The sequence below is a fragment of the Ambystoma mexicanum genome, chromosome 10 (genome assembly GCF_040938575.1).
Source record: "Ambystoma mexicanum isolate Mex_15411 chromosome 10, UKY_AmexF1_1, whole genome shotgun sequence".
Lineage (NCBI taxonomy): Eukaryota > Metazoa > Chordata > Amphibia > Caudata > Ambystomatidae > Ambystoma > Ambystoma mexicanum.
Genome location: NC_090932.1, coordinates 771,743,365 through 771,760,208, shown reverse-complemented (window position 1 = coordinate 771,760,208; position 16,844 = coordinate 771,743,365). Strand labels below are relative to the sequence as shown.

At 45.7% G+C, this 16,844-nt stretch overlaps 1 protein-coding gene across 2 annotated transcripts in view; it reads left to right on the top strand.

The window, feature by feature from the left end:
• The window catches only part of C10H3orf33 (chromosome 10 C3orf33 homolog), a 202,536-nt gene extending 189,116 nt beyond the window's left edge, over nucleotides 1-13,420 (top strand). For both annotated transcript variants that reach the window (XM_069618425.1, XM_069618426.1), the window contains exon 5: nucleotides 13,127-13,420. In XM_069618425.1, the coding sequence (XP_069474526.1) occupies nucleotides 13,127-13,399 (273 nt within the window). In that variant the 3' untranslated portion in view covers nucleotides 13,400-13,420. The remainder of the gene's footprint in view (nucleotides 1-13,126) is intronic.
• Nucleotides 13,421-16,844: the final 3,424 nt, after the last annotated feature.

Sequence of the window (16,844 nt, the reverse complement as noted above, 5' to 3'; positions counted from 1 at the left end):
CCCCTTAGGAATACATGTCACCATCCCTGCCCCTCAGATCATAACAACTTTTTGGGATAAATAGGGACTAGGTGGTGTGCAAAACCCATACACCCTTTTATTATGGCTGACTCGCCTTCTGAGCCTAACTATGCCCAATCACCATGAAAGATGGTAAAGGAAAGAATTGACCAGCCCTCTGGAGGAGTGGTGATAGAAGAACCAATCAGGAGACAGTCTCTGCATGTCCCGCAGAGTTTATCTACATCAAGGAGATCATAGAAAGTGTGAAAGGTGAGAGAACGAGAGCAGCAGTGTCAGCCTACGGCACTGTGATGTGAATTGGAAGAGTGCAGCAAGGCCAGGAGGACGGGAGGCCAGAGCACCCCAGAGGCGGCAAGAATGAGCACCTCAGAGGGCCGAATCACAAGGCAGCCGAGAAGCTGCCTACACAACCTAGCACCGAGTGAGCAGGACGGTGGACTCACCAAAGGCTGATGCAGAGCCCAGTTGAAGAGTACTGTAAGGGGCTCCGCAGGAACAGGAAACCCAACCTGACCCGATACAGCTCCAGTGAGTGGGCGAGTGAGGAAGAGAAGGAAGGGTGGAAAGTGGAGGGGCAGAGAGAACCCAAAGTGGGGAGTGAGAAAGAGTAAAGTCTGGAGTTGGGAGAGCAATAAAAAAGAAGTCCACATTGGGGACTGAGAAAGAGGAAATCTCCAGGGTGAGGTGAGACTGAAAGAACTCCCAAGTGTAGAGTAAGAAGGACAGACACCCCAGTGTGGGGAGGCACTGAAATAACTCTGAAGTGTGGTTTAAGATGGACAGAAGTCCCACAGTGGGGAGGGATGGAATAACGTCTCTATGGGTGTAAGAAGGGGGAAGAGACTGAAGGAAAACCCAAACAGTGACCAGACCCAGAGAAACCTGGGCTAGAGAAACCGTACAACATCCAAGTTGCCAAAGGCTGTATGAACTTGGACGACTGCAAACGTAGGCGAGAGGCCTATGAAAAATATGGATACGGATTGTGGTGGAAAGCCAGCAGTAATCCCTTTTGAGGGGCTAGTTCCCTAATCTACTTCTGTTGGATTTGTCATTTTCCATTTTCTTTTGTAGAACAGGGAAAGTGGTTAGGTGGAAAAGGTTTCTGGACTGATGACTCTTTTGTGTATTGACATCCTGACAAGCACTCTTTTTGACTTACTGTTGCTATAGAATAGGGCTTGATCTTGTAGAGTAGGTAAAGGGTAGGCTTTGACTTTGAAAGAGGGAAAATAAAAAACCCTGTACCACGAGTCCGGATTCTGATCTACCACAGTCCCCTATTAGGGGTATTAAAATTAGTTTTTAAGTAAAGCATTCTGGTTTGTAGATTTCTGAGCGGGATCGAACTTGTGATTAGGGTCCTTGTAATTCACTTCACTTTCCCTAAATAGTGTCGATTTTCAAACAATCTTGTTGAGCACACATCTAAATGAGAGAATATGCTCCAGCTTTTGTCATTTTCAAGAACATGTTTCTGCCAAACTCGCCCAATACATTTTGTAAACAATTAAGATGTATTCTCTCCTAATACTGGTGATTTTCAGACAATCTTCTTGAACCCACATCTAAGTGAGACATTTATGTTTTCATTGTAGTTTTATTCATGCAATTGACTAACTTAGTTAAAGAAATTCATGTCTTTTTGTAATTTATTCATAAGGATGTCTCAATGTATATATTTCTAATTGTATTTGTTTTTTCACTTAACCTGACTGTGTTAGCACTCCTTTGTTGATAAATGTTAACACATTATTTACTTAAAAATAATTTCATGTTTTTTGGTTACACAATACTTTTCACACGCTGACTCAGTCAGCACTTATTGCTTGTAAAAGATACATATTTTATTTATTTTGTTTCTTTGTCACATTATGTCTTTATACAGGCTTTGTGAAGTGTATTCATAAAAATATTTTCATATTAAAAAAGTATACGGGAAAAAATTACAACGGAATTTAACCACATGCATTTTTCTTTGAAACAAGCATCTTTAAGCTTACTCGGAAAGAGCGATTTTGTGTTTTTCTATGTTTCCTCCCAGCTCTCTCACAGATAGGGAGTGACCCATTTGTGTTATAAACCTGCCGAAACTAGCCATCCTGGTAGTTGTTTCACTCCTGAGGTCCCATCTGAGAGTGGGCAGGGGGTAGAGGGTTGCATTACATCCTAGGCCAAGTCCTTAATGGTATCTCCGTGTTTCCTTAGTCCCATTACTCGTTGACGATCCTGCCTCTCTTTTAGGCATCCTCATTGTTAAGAACCACGTCATCCCTGTCTCAAGTAGGTTCTTGTCAGTGGTTCCCGGCCCAAGGGTAGGCTACCCCTCCCATTAGTGAGGTGTGGTCCCACTTCTTGGTCTTGATTGCCTTATCATTGTTTCATATGCTGCTTCCATTGAGTCTTTCGTAACAGGTAGTGACAAGATTTACTTCCATACAGCTATGAAGAAATGGGTCGGCAAACCAGCATAGTATCCTGATCCCAAGAAGGTTGGCCCCCAGCTTAGAAACCTCATACATTTTTCACAATAAATCTCATAGAGAAGTCAGTATGATACATACAGGGCCTCATCACGAGTTGGGGGTAACCCTTAAATGCAGCATTAACAGTATTAGTGCCTGGACTACTGCTCTGCCCATCATGACCCAGCAAAATTAGCACCGGACCCAAATGGAACCAGCGTCATTACAGCCGGCGTTATTACAGCCGGTGGTATAATACCGCCATCAACACAGAGCGCTATCACAGACCTATCACAACTCCATGTCCAGCGGTATTGCCCCCAAAACCTACCAGCGATAATACCCCAGGTGCCAGGAATAAAGCCACAGGTGTATACAATGCACACCAGAGGGCTACATAAGACCCACCCAGGCCCGAAAAACACTTTCCAACACCATGCTGCCATTCTCTGCTGGGAACTTTGACATGCAGTTTCACATGCTGCGCCTGGAGCTACAGATGCTGGACAACCAGGGCAGGACACAGGGAGCACGGGGGTGAGGGGAGGCTGAGGAGGAGGAGGAGGAGACCAGCCCCAGCAAGGCGTGCACCCATCCCCATGGTCAGGCTATCACCCTGGGCCCTCAGTGACACCCAGTTCCTAACAGAGTACCGGCTGGATAGGGTGACATTACTGAGCTGCTTGTCATAATAGAAAACGATATTGGGAGCAGGATTGCCATCTGCACAGCCATGCCCCCACTGGTCAAGCTGGTGGTAGTCCTGCAGTTCCTGGGGACTGGCACTTTCCAGCAATGCATGGCATGGCCCAGTCAACATTAAGTGCAGTGCTGGGCCATGTGCTGGATGACCGTCTGTGCCATGTCAACATGCACATCGCGCTGTCCACCACCCAGGCCCAGGTGAATGACCTCAAGGCATGCTTCTATGCCACAGCACAAGTGCCCAATGCCGTTGCTGCCATGTAGCATTGGTTGTGCCCAAGGCCCATGAGGCAGTCTTTGAATGTGCAGATGACCTGTGGGCCTGACCTAATCATCAGCCACTGCTGTGCCCACTACTCTGGATCCACCCACGACTCCATGGTCCTACGCAACAGCACACTGCCAGGACACATGGAGAGGCACAGAGGACAACAGACCTGGATAGTGGGTGATTACAAACCCTGCCACAAATGCATGTTTAAGCACAAGTCAGAACGGGGCAGTGGTGTAGCCACAGGAAGCATTGCATGGCAAGAGGACGCACTGGCAGCACCTGTGCAGCACCTGCACCATTTACGGGGGGCATGCTAGGGCGCATGCACACGACGGCCACATTTGGACCCAAATATGTGATGGGGACACACCGCTACCGCTGCAAAAACAACACATCAGACCACAATAACCACAATGCACATTGATTGTGCTGCTGTGCAGATCCACACCCCATCACCCAACAGCGAGTCCACCCAGGGCCGCAGATAGGAATCCGAAGACAGAGGACACCACTCCCTATTCCCTAAAGTACTGTGTAAAATGAGTCCCAAGGAGTAAACATGTAAGTCAATTCCTCAGAGAGAGTATCCCATAAGCACATAAAAGCATGTATCAACTGTAAAAAGAAATTGTCGATGTACTGAACATTAATCAGCATTTAGTGATCCAGGCACATCAAAAGACAAATGCCTACTTCCCCTGCCCAGCTAGTAATAACAGTAGCCCCATCCTGTGGTACTCCATTCACCACCGGCCCAAACATATCCATATAGTGGTAAAGGTGGGACCCGGTGCACAACGTTCCCGGTGTCCTTTGCCCAAATAATGCAGGGAGTCTTAGTACATCCTATTACAATTCAATGTGAGCTCATGCCTATTCATAATGAGGGAAAGTGGACCATACATCCCCTTACCTGTAGTGCTCTGTCCACCCGTGCCACAGCAGTCATCCCATCCCCGCCACAGAACAGCAACCTCAACAACACAGCGTGCATGTACAGGAGAAATAATGCATGGCATGAAACAGGAAGGACATACACCCATCACACATACACTTTGCATGGGCCTGTTGCTCACAGGAATGCCCACGGTGCATAATGGCCAAATATTCTTATTCTGCAGACCGATGCATGGCACAAATGCCTGATGTTGTCATTCCCTCCCATGCAGGTGACTCCGGTTACCAGCAGCTCACGTGGCTGATGACCCCTGTGCGTGACCCACGAACACCACATGTCCACGCATACAACCATGCCCACGACCAGACACGTATCTGCATGGAACGTACTTTTGGACTTTTCAAGGCACAATCCAGGTGGCTAGATCGCACTGGAGGAGCCCTCATGTATGCCCCAGACAAAGTTAGGAAAATTGTCTTGACATGTGCAATCCTGCACAACATTTGCCTCAGGCGTAGTGGGATCCTGCCCCACGACGCAGACAGGCAATCCCCAGTTGATGATGATGACAATGACCATGTGGCCGGAGCCAGGGCTGATATACACACAGGGATGGTGTGAGGGATGAGAGGCTGGCCCGACAGGCACTGATAGATAATTTCTTTTAGCAGGGTTACCGGACCCAATACACAACCTGCATATGAATAGAGATACCTAGTACACAATCATGAATGTCCTTGCATTATTTCACTTTTGAACTGGCTTTAATGTATATATTTGTAACCCCTAGCCCACCACAGTACACATCCCCACCACCCACCACCAACTCCCCAGCACCCAGTCCTCCCTACCCCGACCCACCACCAACTCCCAAGCCCAGTCTGTTTGTTTGTTTGTTTATAGTGTGCGCCAGACCCAGAGGTATCAGGGTGCAGAGGCTACAAGAAGGCATTCAGCTTGGTTACATATGTTGCAAATACAGATCATAGAATGCAGGCATAAGGACAAATAATACAGGCATAAGGACAAGCAAAGTAATACAGGCATAAGATAAAGGACAAGCATTGAGCTTATTACATGTGGTAAAAGTACAAAACATAGTATACAGAGATCGAAAGAAGGTATACAGGCATAGGAAGATATATGCATGTATGATACTGTAGCAATGTACAGGCAGAAATGTGATATCCAAGGCAGTTAAAGTTGTTTGCAGGTGGTGTGTGGCTGGAATGGTTTACTTGTCGTTTTCTTTAAACCAGTTAATCAGATTTTGGCTGAAATTGGTAAATGTTTGAGTTGCTTTCAAGGGTGGTGGCAGGGAATTCCACAGTTGTGCTGACTTGACCGTGAAGCTGGTTCCCCCAATTGTAGAGAGTTTGAAATGTGTTACAAGGAGACAGTTCGAGTTAGCTGTTCTGGTGGGTCTGCTTGAGGATTTTCTGGTGATTCTTTCTGTTAAGTAACATGGTGCCTTTTTATTTATGCATTTATGGATGAGAGCTACTGTTGTCAATCGGATTTTATCGTAAGTGGATAGCCACTTGTGTTGTCTCCTATTCTCAGAAATATGTTCTTTCTTAGTTATTCTAAGTGCTGCTCTGAGGTGTTGTTCTGAAGTATCTGTATTATCTTTATGATGTATTTGTTGGCTCCTATGTAGAGAGCATTACAATAGTCCAGTTTGGACAGGATGAGCGGTCTGGCTAGTATCATGCAGCTGTTAGGAGATAGGAATTGCTTACCTGCTCTAATTAATTTACATGTATATGCAGTGGATGAAGCCAAGGCGTTTACCAGTTTGGTGAAAGAGTGGAGTCCAAGTAGAAACCTAACGTCTTTACCTCTTTGGCCACTTTAATGGAGTTCCCATCAATGGTGAAAGGGGAATAATCAGGGCCTAATCTGGTAAGGATGGAGGTAGTGCCAAGGAGTCATCGTTCAGACAGAGATCGTGATTGGCCATCCATGCCTGAACGATACTATAAACCCTATTTACCAAGTCCAAATCCTTATCATAATCCCCAGTAAGTGGTAAGAGGATCTGAGTATCATCTGCATAGTTAGTGTAGGTGATACCCAGATGATCCAGATCATCAAAAAGGGGCTTGGTAAATACGTTATATAGGATCAGCGAGACACATGATCCCTGGGGCACCCTGCAATTGATGGGGATGAGGTCTGCTGCTGCTGAGGGAGAGAAGACTCTCATGGTCCTATTACTGAGAAAGGACTATATCCAGACTATGCCCTTCTTAGAGAAATGGGCTGCTGAGTCCAAGTGGCTGCATAAGACCCTGTGGACAATTAAGACAAATGCAGCCGAGAGGTCAAGAAGGAGGAGTAGCACTAGTTTTCCGTTGTCTCTAAGTTCGTCTATTTGAGCTTTGAGATCAATTAAGGCTGTTTCGGTGCCATGTTGTGGCCGGAAACCAGATTGACGGGGTCCTAGGAGTTTGTTGGTTTCCAAGAAATTCTGAATTTGGATGTATGCTACCTTGTCTAAAATTCCTAGAAGGAAAGGCACTGTTGTGATGGGCCTGTAATTAGTCGGTAAAGTGGGGTCTATTGTTTGTTTCTTGAGAAGAGGGAGTACCCACGACTCTTTAAGGTTGCAAGGGATGGTACCTGATGAAAAGGAGGCGTTAATAAGTTTGCAGATGAATGGAGCTCGATCTCTGGTACGTCCTTGATTAGTTGAGCTTGGCACTGGTCGCCCTGACAATTTGAGGGTTTGAGTGCGAGTATGACCTTCTCCACCTCTATCGTGGAAACTTTGGAGAAGCTGCAACGGGTTAGATGTTTAAGAGGCAGCGTAGGCGTTTTGTTAGAGGAGGTGGAAGGTATTAGGGAGGCTTTCTTTAATGCTATCTTATTCTGAAGATTGGAGACTTTGTTGGCTAGAGCATGCTGAATGTTAGAGCACCAAGTTTTATTTTTGACACACTTGTCTTTTGTAGGAATGGGAGCTTTTAATTCTTTTAGTATTGTAAATAATTGTTTCATATTGGAGTTAGCTTGCAGGATTCTGTTATTATAGGTTTCCTGTTTCCCTAAGAGGATGTCTTTCTTGTATTGAGCTGATATATTGATTTAATTAGTTTTGTTTTCTAAAGAGGGGAGTAGTCTCCACGCAGTTTCTCATTTTCTCTTGTCTAACCTTAGTTTTTCAAGTGTGGGGTGAACCAGGTGTTAAGGTGACTTTTAGGTTTACTATTTCTTAATTTTCATCAAGAGCGGTGGACATGGCTTTATTGTATTCATCAACTAGTAGATTACGGTCCATATTGTCAGGTAGTGAGTTAAGATTGGGTAGGATGCGAGGAAGGAGTTTGTCAGGTGTGATATTCTTTTTATTTCTGGTTAGCGTAGGGGGGGTTAGGGTAGACTTGGTGGCTGGTCTTTTAGTAGCCAGTGTGAATACCAGGAGGTGGTGGTCAGTCCAGATTTGAGGGGAGATGGCAGTGATAGATGCATTGCAATTGTGATCTGCCACCCAATCCAGAATTCTTCCCTTGTTGTGGGTCGGTGTATTCACTTTCTGGGTGAAACCGAGATCTACCAATATGTTGGCCACGGTGATTGCATGTTGGTCTTTCACATCATTGAATCCCAAGTTAAGATCTCCCAACAGTAGGGTTTGTGAGGTACTTTTTAGATTATCCGACAGGACAGTGGAGATATCTTCATTGAAGGTACCAATAGGTCCAGGCGGTCTGTGTATGAGATGGATATTCAGGGTTTGGGAGTTGGCGGTGGGAAGTTTGACTGATAGGGATTTGCAGGATTTTATGCCAGGCGAAGGGGCTAATTGTATGGAGAGATTGGCTTTAGCGATGATAGCTAGGCCTCCTCCCCGTGATTCACGCCTACGCGATGAGGTCAGCTATCTCAGTGATGCGCGACTAGTTATCTAGCATTTATTAGAGTCCCTTTAAGGTTAGATGTTGAGTTTTCTGGTAGGGTTGGGGTGTAGGGATGCTGGGAGTAACTCCAGCAGCATGACCACCAGTATGTGGCTTGGTTATATGTGGTTTGATTTGGGCATTAAAGTTAAGAATGTTTTTTTGGTTTTCGTTAATGGATTATTTGATAAACTTGTCCTCTGATTGTCTAGGCTGGTCGGATATCTAGTCGGGGGTTCAAACAGTTTTGGCAGGCGTGCTCGAAGCCTGGAGTTTCTGTAGGCAGTGTTGCATGTAAACATAGTGATAGGAATATCATGAGTGGGTAGTGAATGAGAAGGGGAGCTTGAAGAACGCATTATTGCCATTAGGCTAAGTAACGTGCCTAGTGCGACTATGATTGATTGGGTGATGTACATAATGCTTCAGGTCAGGGAGACACAGAGTAGTGTTGAGGTGTAGTAGAGGTAGGTCTAGTTACACAGTACTAGTAGCCAGATCGTGCAGCATAGAGGGTTAAATATGCATAGACTAGTATAGTTCGGCAAGTAGGGCAGGCTAGGCATATGCTAGGACCTTTGATACAATAAGCTAGTCAGGTATGGGTTAGTTAGACATATTAGTCTAGTCTGGTGAGGGCAGATACAATAGTCTTCATGAAATGGTCAGATGTGGGCAAATACAGTTGAGATCAATGAACTAGTCTGATGTAGGCCAATACAATTAAACAGTAGGCTAGTCTCATAAAGGCAGATACAATAGGCCAATGGGCTGGACAATGTAGGCAAATACAATTGAGATCAGTAAGCTAGTCTGATATGGGCGGATACAATTAAGACAGTCGGCTAGTCTCAGATGGGCAAATACAATTAGGATCAATAGGCTAGTCTGAAATAGGCAAGTGCAGTTGAGTTCAGAAGGCTCAGTTGATATAGGTGCATACAATTGGTATCATTAGGCTAGTGTGAAGTAAACAGATCCAGTGGAAATCAGAGGGCTGGTCTCATATGGGGCGATACAAATGAGATCAGTGGGAAAGTTCAAGTATGCAAGTAGAGTTGAACTTAGTGGGCTTAACCAAGTATATCCATGTGCGCTGGCTCAGTGCGCTAGACAACTACAACTAATTCGGCATCAGAGTGCTGCAAATGTGTTTTAGTCAAGATGGTTACTGTAACATGCAATATTGGATTGCAAGGACTGTTGCAATTGGGCATGGTAGTAGTGTATCGTATAGGACTGGTACAAGAGAGCCGTTCACTCGAGGGCTAAGGTAATTAAAACTTTGCGGGAGCAGCGTGGCTTACAGGATTGAATAGGAACTCCATAGACGATAGACAAATGTGGTACAGTTACAATTATGGGTTAGTTAATATGGAACACTGGTAAGTTGGGCAATGAGTAAGATTTAGGAATCAAGCAGGGATTGCGGGTGGGAGTTTAAACATACAATGTTGCTAGTGTTCGCGTGGGATAGCCGATAGTACTCTGGCGAGATAGTATATGTTCATACAGTGTCGGAAAACAAGCGTGGGGCGCTAGGCTTGTAAAGCAGGGTTAAGCGTACTCACTCTTGTGTATGCCAGGAGAAATCCGAAAAGTTCCAAATTGTTCGTAGTGTTTCAGAGGGGAAGTTCAGATCGATGCGGCTGCTGACGAAAGATCATTTTGGGCGTGCCCTGGTGCGAACAGGGGCAACCAGGGCCTTATGCTGGCCTTGGACGTGGCCGACTCTTCCGCCTGCCGGCGGATGTTTCTGCTGATATTAGTCGTTGCCTAGCAACGAAACGAAGCCGAGCCTCGTTTTCATGCCGCATCACACCTGACATTTTGCCCACCAGCTCCCCAGCACATAGTTACCCTCCCCCACCCACCACCAACTCCCCAGCACAAAGTCCCCCCACCCAACCTCAGCGAAAGGGGCGAGAATATGTACACCATGGTGGCACACAAGCAAAGGTGGAGGAAATACCTGAGGGTAGGAGTTAGTCAAGACAAAGCTGTTCAATCTATTTCTGGGGACTGTAAAGTTAAGCAGTGAGCTGGGTGAAATATCCCTGAGACTGTGAAGTCATGGGGCAAGCTGGGAGTTATATCCATGGCACTGGGACTTTTGAGCCAACAGGCAAGCTGGGCTCTATATCCATGAGACTGTGTGTTAGAAAAGGGAATCCTGAAAGAGCCACTGGTCCCCTAGATAGGCCCTTGCACCAGTTTTAATAACCAATCCTGACACTTTCTAGGGTAGTTTCCTCTGCTTTTGTTTTGGTGAAAACCCTAAGCCAAGAATCTACAATCTGCGGTCCTCTAGATGTTTTGACTACAAGTTCCATGATGTTCCCATTATTGTGTAGGATGGTTATGGCCGATGGGAGTTGTAGTGCAAAACATCTGGCGAGCAAAAGGTTGTAGAACCATGCTAGGCCCTACAGGCGTTCAACCCAAACTCCATCCTTTTACTTGGAAATAAAGGTGTTAAACCACATTTCTGACTTGTGCGTTATGTTCATCCATGGTCACACCTGTTTGTAACTTGCAGCAACTCCAAATGCCTGTAATACACATCTTGGATGAGCCAGGGTCCCATCTGCTGACTGGGATGCCCGACCCCTTTTTGGGCTAACACCAGCATATATGTGTTCCTTCCCTTTACCTTGTTGCAAAGATACCGTCCAAGTTTAAGAAATAAGCTGGAATTGTAGTGTGATCAAAATTGCCTTTAACTAGCCAGTTAAGGTTAGGTTCTCCTGAGCCTAGCTCTGTCCCCTGCTTAGTTTTTTACCAAGTGACCCAATCTCAACAGCCAGCAGGTGGGCCAGATTCTTCAGCCCTCCAACTGTTGCTGAGCTTAATAGCCTGGTTCCTGAAGAACTGACCGTAGGCGACATAGACTAAGGTGTACTGAATTTTCACCCTTTCCTTCATCTGTGTGTGCACAATGTACCCAAAGGACTGGACGCTTCAAACAGACTGCATAAAGAAAATCACATTAAAGCTGGATCAAAGAAAAATAAAGCTCTGTCCCTGTGCACACATCACTTGTTGAGATCTCATTCCACCTTTTGCCATACTTTTACATTATTCAACTAAAGTACCAAGTATGCCGGATTTGCAAAATCTTGGTTGCATCTCTTAGCAGCAACCAGAGCACAACATTGTAGGTCAACACAGTTATCACATTAACCTTGTTCACTCTAAATTAATACTGCAGAGTTCTCCCCAATGTCGACTTAGAACTACATGGCACAACTGTTGTCCAAAATTAACTATGCCAATTCCTAATTACTGAACTTCCCAAATGCTGCTAAACGTACTGTTTGCTGCATATAACAAACCTTTCGGATTTTTAAAACAATTGCTGCTCACTTCTGCCAGTCCCATTTAATTTGTAGGACATACTATCACATTGTTTAATCTCTGACCCATAGGACCAGGTTTCACTCCACATATGGCCACGCCTTGATCCTCTCATTGGTAGCCATCACCTACTCTATTTCACTCTGTGCCCAGAGACGATTTTGTTGGCAGAATACATTTGACAATCACCAATCAAATGTAAATAAATTCATACATATTTTACCATTGTTCCTGTACAGCAGCGCCTCGATGCCCGAGGCCTGTGTGAGTGCTTTAAAAATGTAAATTAAAATTGTTGTCCTTTAAATAAATGAATTGAAATACTTGAAGCCCATTCAAAAAGAAAATGTGAAAAAATCTTCATTTAGTATTGTTAATGTTAATGTTAATGTTAAAGGACATTTGTACCGCGCACTATCACCACCGGAGTGGTCCCCTGGCGCTCTGGCGGCTCTGAAAGAGGGAGGGAGGGAGGGTGAGTTAGTGGGAGGAAGCTGGAAAAGTGCAAGCGAGCAGTGATGTGCTGTTGGCGGCCTCAGCCCGGTGGGTCCGTTGGCTGGGCCTGGGGTGTTTGCGGCCGGTAGTCGTTGTGTACTGTTGTGCTAGTCTATGTGTGTTTTTTGTTTTGGTTGTTTCAGTGTAGTGAAGTTTGTGCGGTTTGTTGTGCTGTAAGTTTGTGGTTGTGTTTGGTCAGGAGTTTGAGAGGCGTATGCAGAGGTGGAAATTGTTAGTGGAATTGGTTAGTTGGCATCTCTATCCTGAATTGGCCTGTTGGGCTAGTGTAGTCCCTCCAGATGGGACGGAGGCACCCTGCGCCTTTGTCGTGATCTGGGCCTGTCTGGCATTCAGTGTCCCTTTCTCATATCTCTCCCACCTCCACCCTCCCTCCCTCACAACCCCACCCGTCCTCCCTACCCACTCAAATGGCCATTGCACCTGCCAGTGTCCACAACTCAGTTAGAATGGTGATTGGCAATATCCCAGTAATTCCACAACATTCTGGTACCTAGTAGCAACGAAGGGGCAAGTGAAGATGTTGGATGGGATTGGCTGGGGTTGTTAACTCTGTCTCTATGGGTGTCGCCTGTGTTTCATTCTGCCCGACGTCACCCATCCAGGTGCTGTGGGTGCTTCTCAGTCGGTTCTGGGGGTGTTGTCAGTGCCTTTTTCTTTTAACAAAATGGGACTGGCAAGGTGGATATTTTTGTTTTATTCAGTTTTCTGTTATCCTATCTGGAGGCTTTTGTTTGTATTCATGATCATTGTTACTCTCAGCTCTTCCATCTTCACATTCACCATCAACTATCTGGAAATTGTCAGGTATGTTTTTATGAGTAGTTCTGGTCTTCGCTGATGAATACTTTGAAGCATGTTTTGGAGTCTTGTCCTTTTCAAAAGTTAAGTAGTCAACTGAATGATGGAATAATTAATGGTGTAATTTTCTTCAACAGAAAAAAAAAGATGTTGCATATCAATATTTACAATTGATTTTATTTTATAGGGTGGATTGTTTAATGTCTGTGTCAATGAACAGGTTTTGAGACAAGGACTGGGTAGAACTGCACTCATTGATGGACCACACCAAGACTCTACGTTCTACTGGAAGCTGCAGAAGAAATTACTTCAAGCAGAATTGAAAGCCCAGAAAAAAGGGAAAGGCATTTGGAAAGAAAGGACATATACAGAAAAGGTGGCAATTTGGTTAAATACCAATACAGCAATGCAACAGATAAAACGACTGACAAATGGGATGCTCATGTTTTTTAGAAAGTAAAGAAAATAAGGAACACCATAAGCTGTCTGTTTATAAATTTATGGAATATGCAGAGGAAAATAACTAATTAGATTTGCTTCCTAAGATTAATAATATACATTGAAGAGGGTAAAGTTGCAGTTCACTAAAACAGGAATCACAGAAACAATTGTTTTCACTTGTCTAAAACCGTCACATGATAGATACATGTATTTACATCTGTACAAGTTAATAATCTTACACTGTCTCCTAGGAGCTCTTCCCGATATAAAATGAATCGCGAAGGAGGGAAGTTATTTCTATAGGCCGCACATTGGAGACAATGGGAGCAAGAAGGATGTCAAGACTGTCGTTTGTACACTGGTTTATACTATGTATAGGAGATAAACTAAAGAGGTCACCAAAAACATAGGATGGTCCTCTACCGCTGTCAAGCGCCTGCCTTCCTGGCGCTTGTGGCATTCCTGGAGGCTTTGCCGCCATTGACTGTCCTTTAACGTTTCTCACGTTTTTGTTTTGCTGCGCTCGAGCTTCTGAGGTTGGGTGCCTGCTTTCCCTTCTTAGCCCCGCCTCCCTTTCCGGGCTTCGCGTTGCTACCCCACTGTGCTTTTGCTTTGGGTCCGACGCTAGCAAGTGTTTTTCCTCTTGTGGCTGCTGCTGCCTTACTTTCCTGTCTTCCTTTCTCCTAGGTGCTAGCGTGTCCTCTTTGCCTTTCCTCCGGGCTCAGCCGGTCTTCCTTGTTCTTGCTTCCCAGCCTGTGTTCTCCATGGTATCTCTTTGGTACCGCGGGAATTCCTTTCCTCTCCGCCTCTCGGTTGTTCTGGTGTTTGCCAGGGCACTGTTTTCCTTTCAGCGGTCCATCCTTTTCTGTTCTGCTGGTCTTCTCTACCACTCCCTCATACAGGGTTTCTCTCTCCCCCTCACCACAGCTTTCTGCGGTATTCATTTTCTCTTGTTCTTGTGCGTTCGCACGCATTGTATACACCGCATCTGCCAGTACATAACCTGTAGGCTCCCGGCCTCTCTAAAACTCCAGCTTGAGAATTGTTTTGTACCTCAAAGCCTCTGCATACCTAAGGCTTCATTTGGGATCACCTTACCTGTATCACAGAACTCGAATTCCCAGAATCCTTCAACATCACCACCTACCATCAAGCAACTGGAAATGCACAAGAGTTTTTTTTTAGCCTTTGGCTTTTTCCTCTTATCCCAGGCGCTCGCGGTCGGGGATCCTCTGTCAGCTGTGCTTTGTACAGTGACATTGTGGCTTCCAGAGGCCGTATCTCTTCCAAAAGAAAAGGGTATCACGAAGAAGAAAAGAAAGGAAACCTTCATTGACTTCTGAAGAATCCGTTGAGGAGAAGGAGGAAGAGGTACCGATTGGGCAAAGTGAATCTACAGAGGACATTTCTGACAGTTTGCATTGCCCGAACACTACCTACCGCAGAGCAGATTACAGAATTAGTGAATGCCGTATAGGGTCTCACAGGAGGTCCAGACCCTGAAGACAGATAGCGCAAAGCTGCGGCACATGGTAACAGCCCAGGACCAACCATGTGTGGAACTACCGCCTCTGCCTTTAGCCTTGGGCAAATACAAGGGTAACGCGAGATGCTTTAAGGAGTTCATGGAAGCATGTATCATCCACTACACCTTCCGGCCTCATACATATGCCTCAGATCAAGCCCGGATAGGCTTTCTGGTCTCTAATCTCACTGGCAATGCTCTGGCTTGGGCCATTCCGCTCGTTACTAGTGCCAGTCCACTCTTGCAGGATTATGGGGGATTTACTGCCCAGTTTAAACAAGTGTTCGAGAGACAAGAATCTACACAAGTTGCCAGTGAAGAGCTACTCGATATCCGGCAGGGGACATCCGATCTACTCACATACATAACTCAGTACAAGAGAATCGCTGCAGATGCGGGATGGCCTGAAGCTGCTCAATATACCATCTTCAGACAAGGTCTTTGAGAAGAGCTCAAGGATGAGCTGGCACGTACCCCCAGGCCTACTGGGTTCTCGGAGCTGTTGACCACCACAATACAGATTGATTTTTGCTTATCTGAGTGGAGAACGGAAAGGAGAAAAGGATGTACCCCCATGCTTCTACCCGACGTCTCTACCATTCTTCCCTCTTCACCTTGTCTTCCGATGGAAGATAGGCACCACCAGAGGCTCTTTGACACCAGATGAACGAAAGAGGCAAAAGAAAAAGGCCTATGTATGTTCTGCGGCTCAGACCAGCATTTATTACGGGAATGTTCTGAGGTGCCTCCTCGTCGCCTGGGAAACGGGCATCCTCAGAAATGATAGGGACAAGTTACTGAGGCCTAGTTCCAACTCCCTATGTTTCAATCACAGTCACTTCTGCTGTTCGCACTGAAGACAACAGGCTTATGGTGGTGGCTATAAAGCTCATGAAGCAAGGACTGGTGGACACACTGGCACTCATCGACTGTGGTGCCGCCGGCCACTTCATGGATATCCTGTGGGCCAACAAGATGGAAATTAACCGAGTGGAAAAGGAAGAGGACCAAAAGGGGGAGGGTGTTGATGGCACACCACTAAGTTCTGGTTTGATTACCCATACCACTATCATGATGGAAATGGACATTTTGCAACACACTGAGGTCATCCAGTTCGATCTTATCAGAGCAGCCCATTTTCCGGTGATCCTGGGAGTGTCATGGCTTCGTAAACACAACCTGGTGATCGACTGGTCTTAGAACGAAATTGCTTTCACTTCCGGGTTTTGTCGCAAGTCTTGCTCCGATGGTGCTGCCTATGAAACAGTGAAGGCCGTAGAAGGCACAACAGCTTCTCCATCTGCTCTCGGAGTTCATCATATTTCCACTGAATTGTGCAGGTAAAGTGAGGTCTTTTTGGAGAAATTCCCCAAGAACTACCACCACATCGACGGGATGATTGCACCATAGATGTGGTACCCGATGCTTTGGTACCTTTTGGGCACATGTTTTTGCTCTCCCTCAAGGAGAAGGAGGATCTCCGCAAGTACCTCTATTTAAACCTGCACAACGGGTTGATACAACCCTCTCGCTCACCCGCTGGGGACTCCCTATTCTTCGTTCCAAAGAAGGACACCCTTGAGTTAAGGCCATGCATTGACTACAGGGGTCTTAACCGAGTTGCCATCAGGGATAGATATCCCATGCCTCTGAAAAAGACATCCTGGAAGTGGTCGAATGAGCGGTGGTTTTCGCTAAACTTGACTTAAGATGAGCCTACAATCTGCTACGTGTCCGGGTGGGGGATGAGTGGAAGAACACTTTTCGTACCCCGTTCGGTCACTATGAATATAAGGTTATGTCGTTTGGTTTGGTGAACGCACCCGCCATCTTTCAGCGGTTCATGGACCGTATTTATTCCGACCTACTTTTTCATCATACCATCGTGTTCCTCGATGACTTCCTGGTATATTCTACGACTAAACAGGCTCATCAGGAA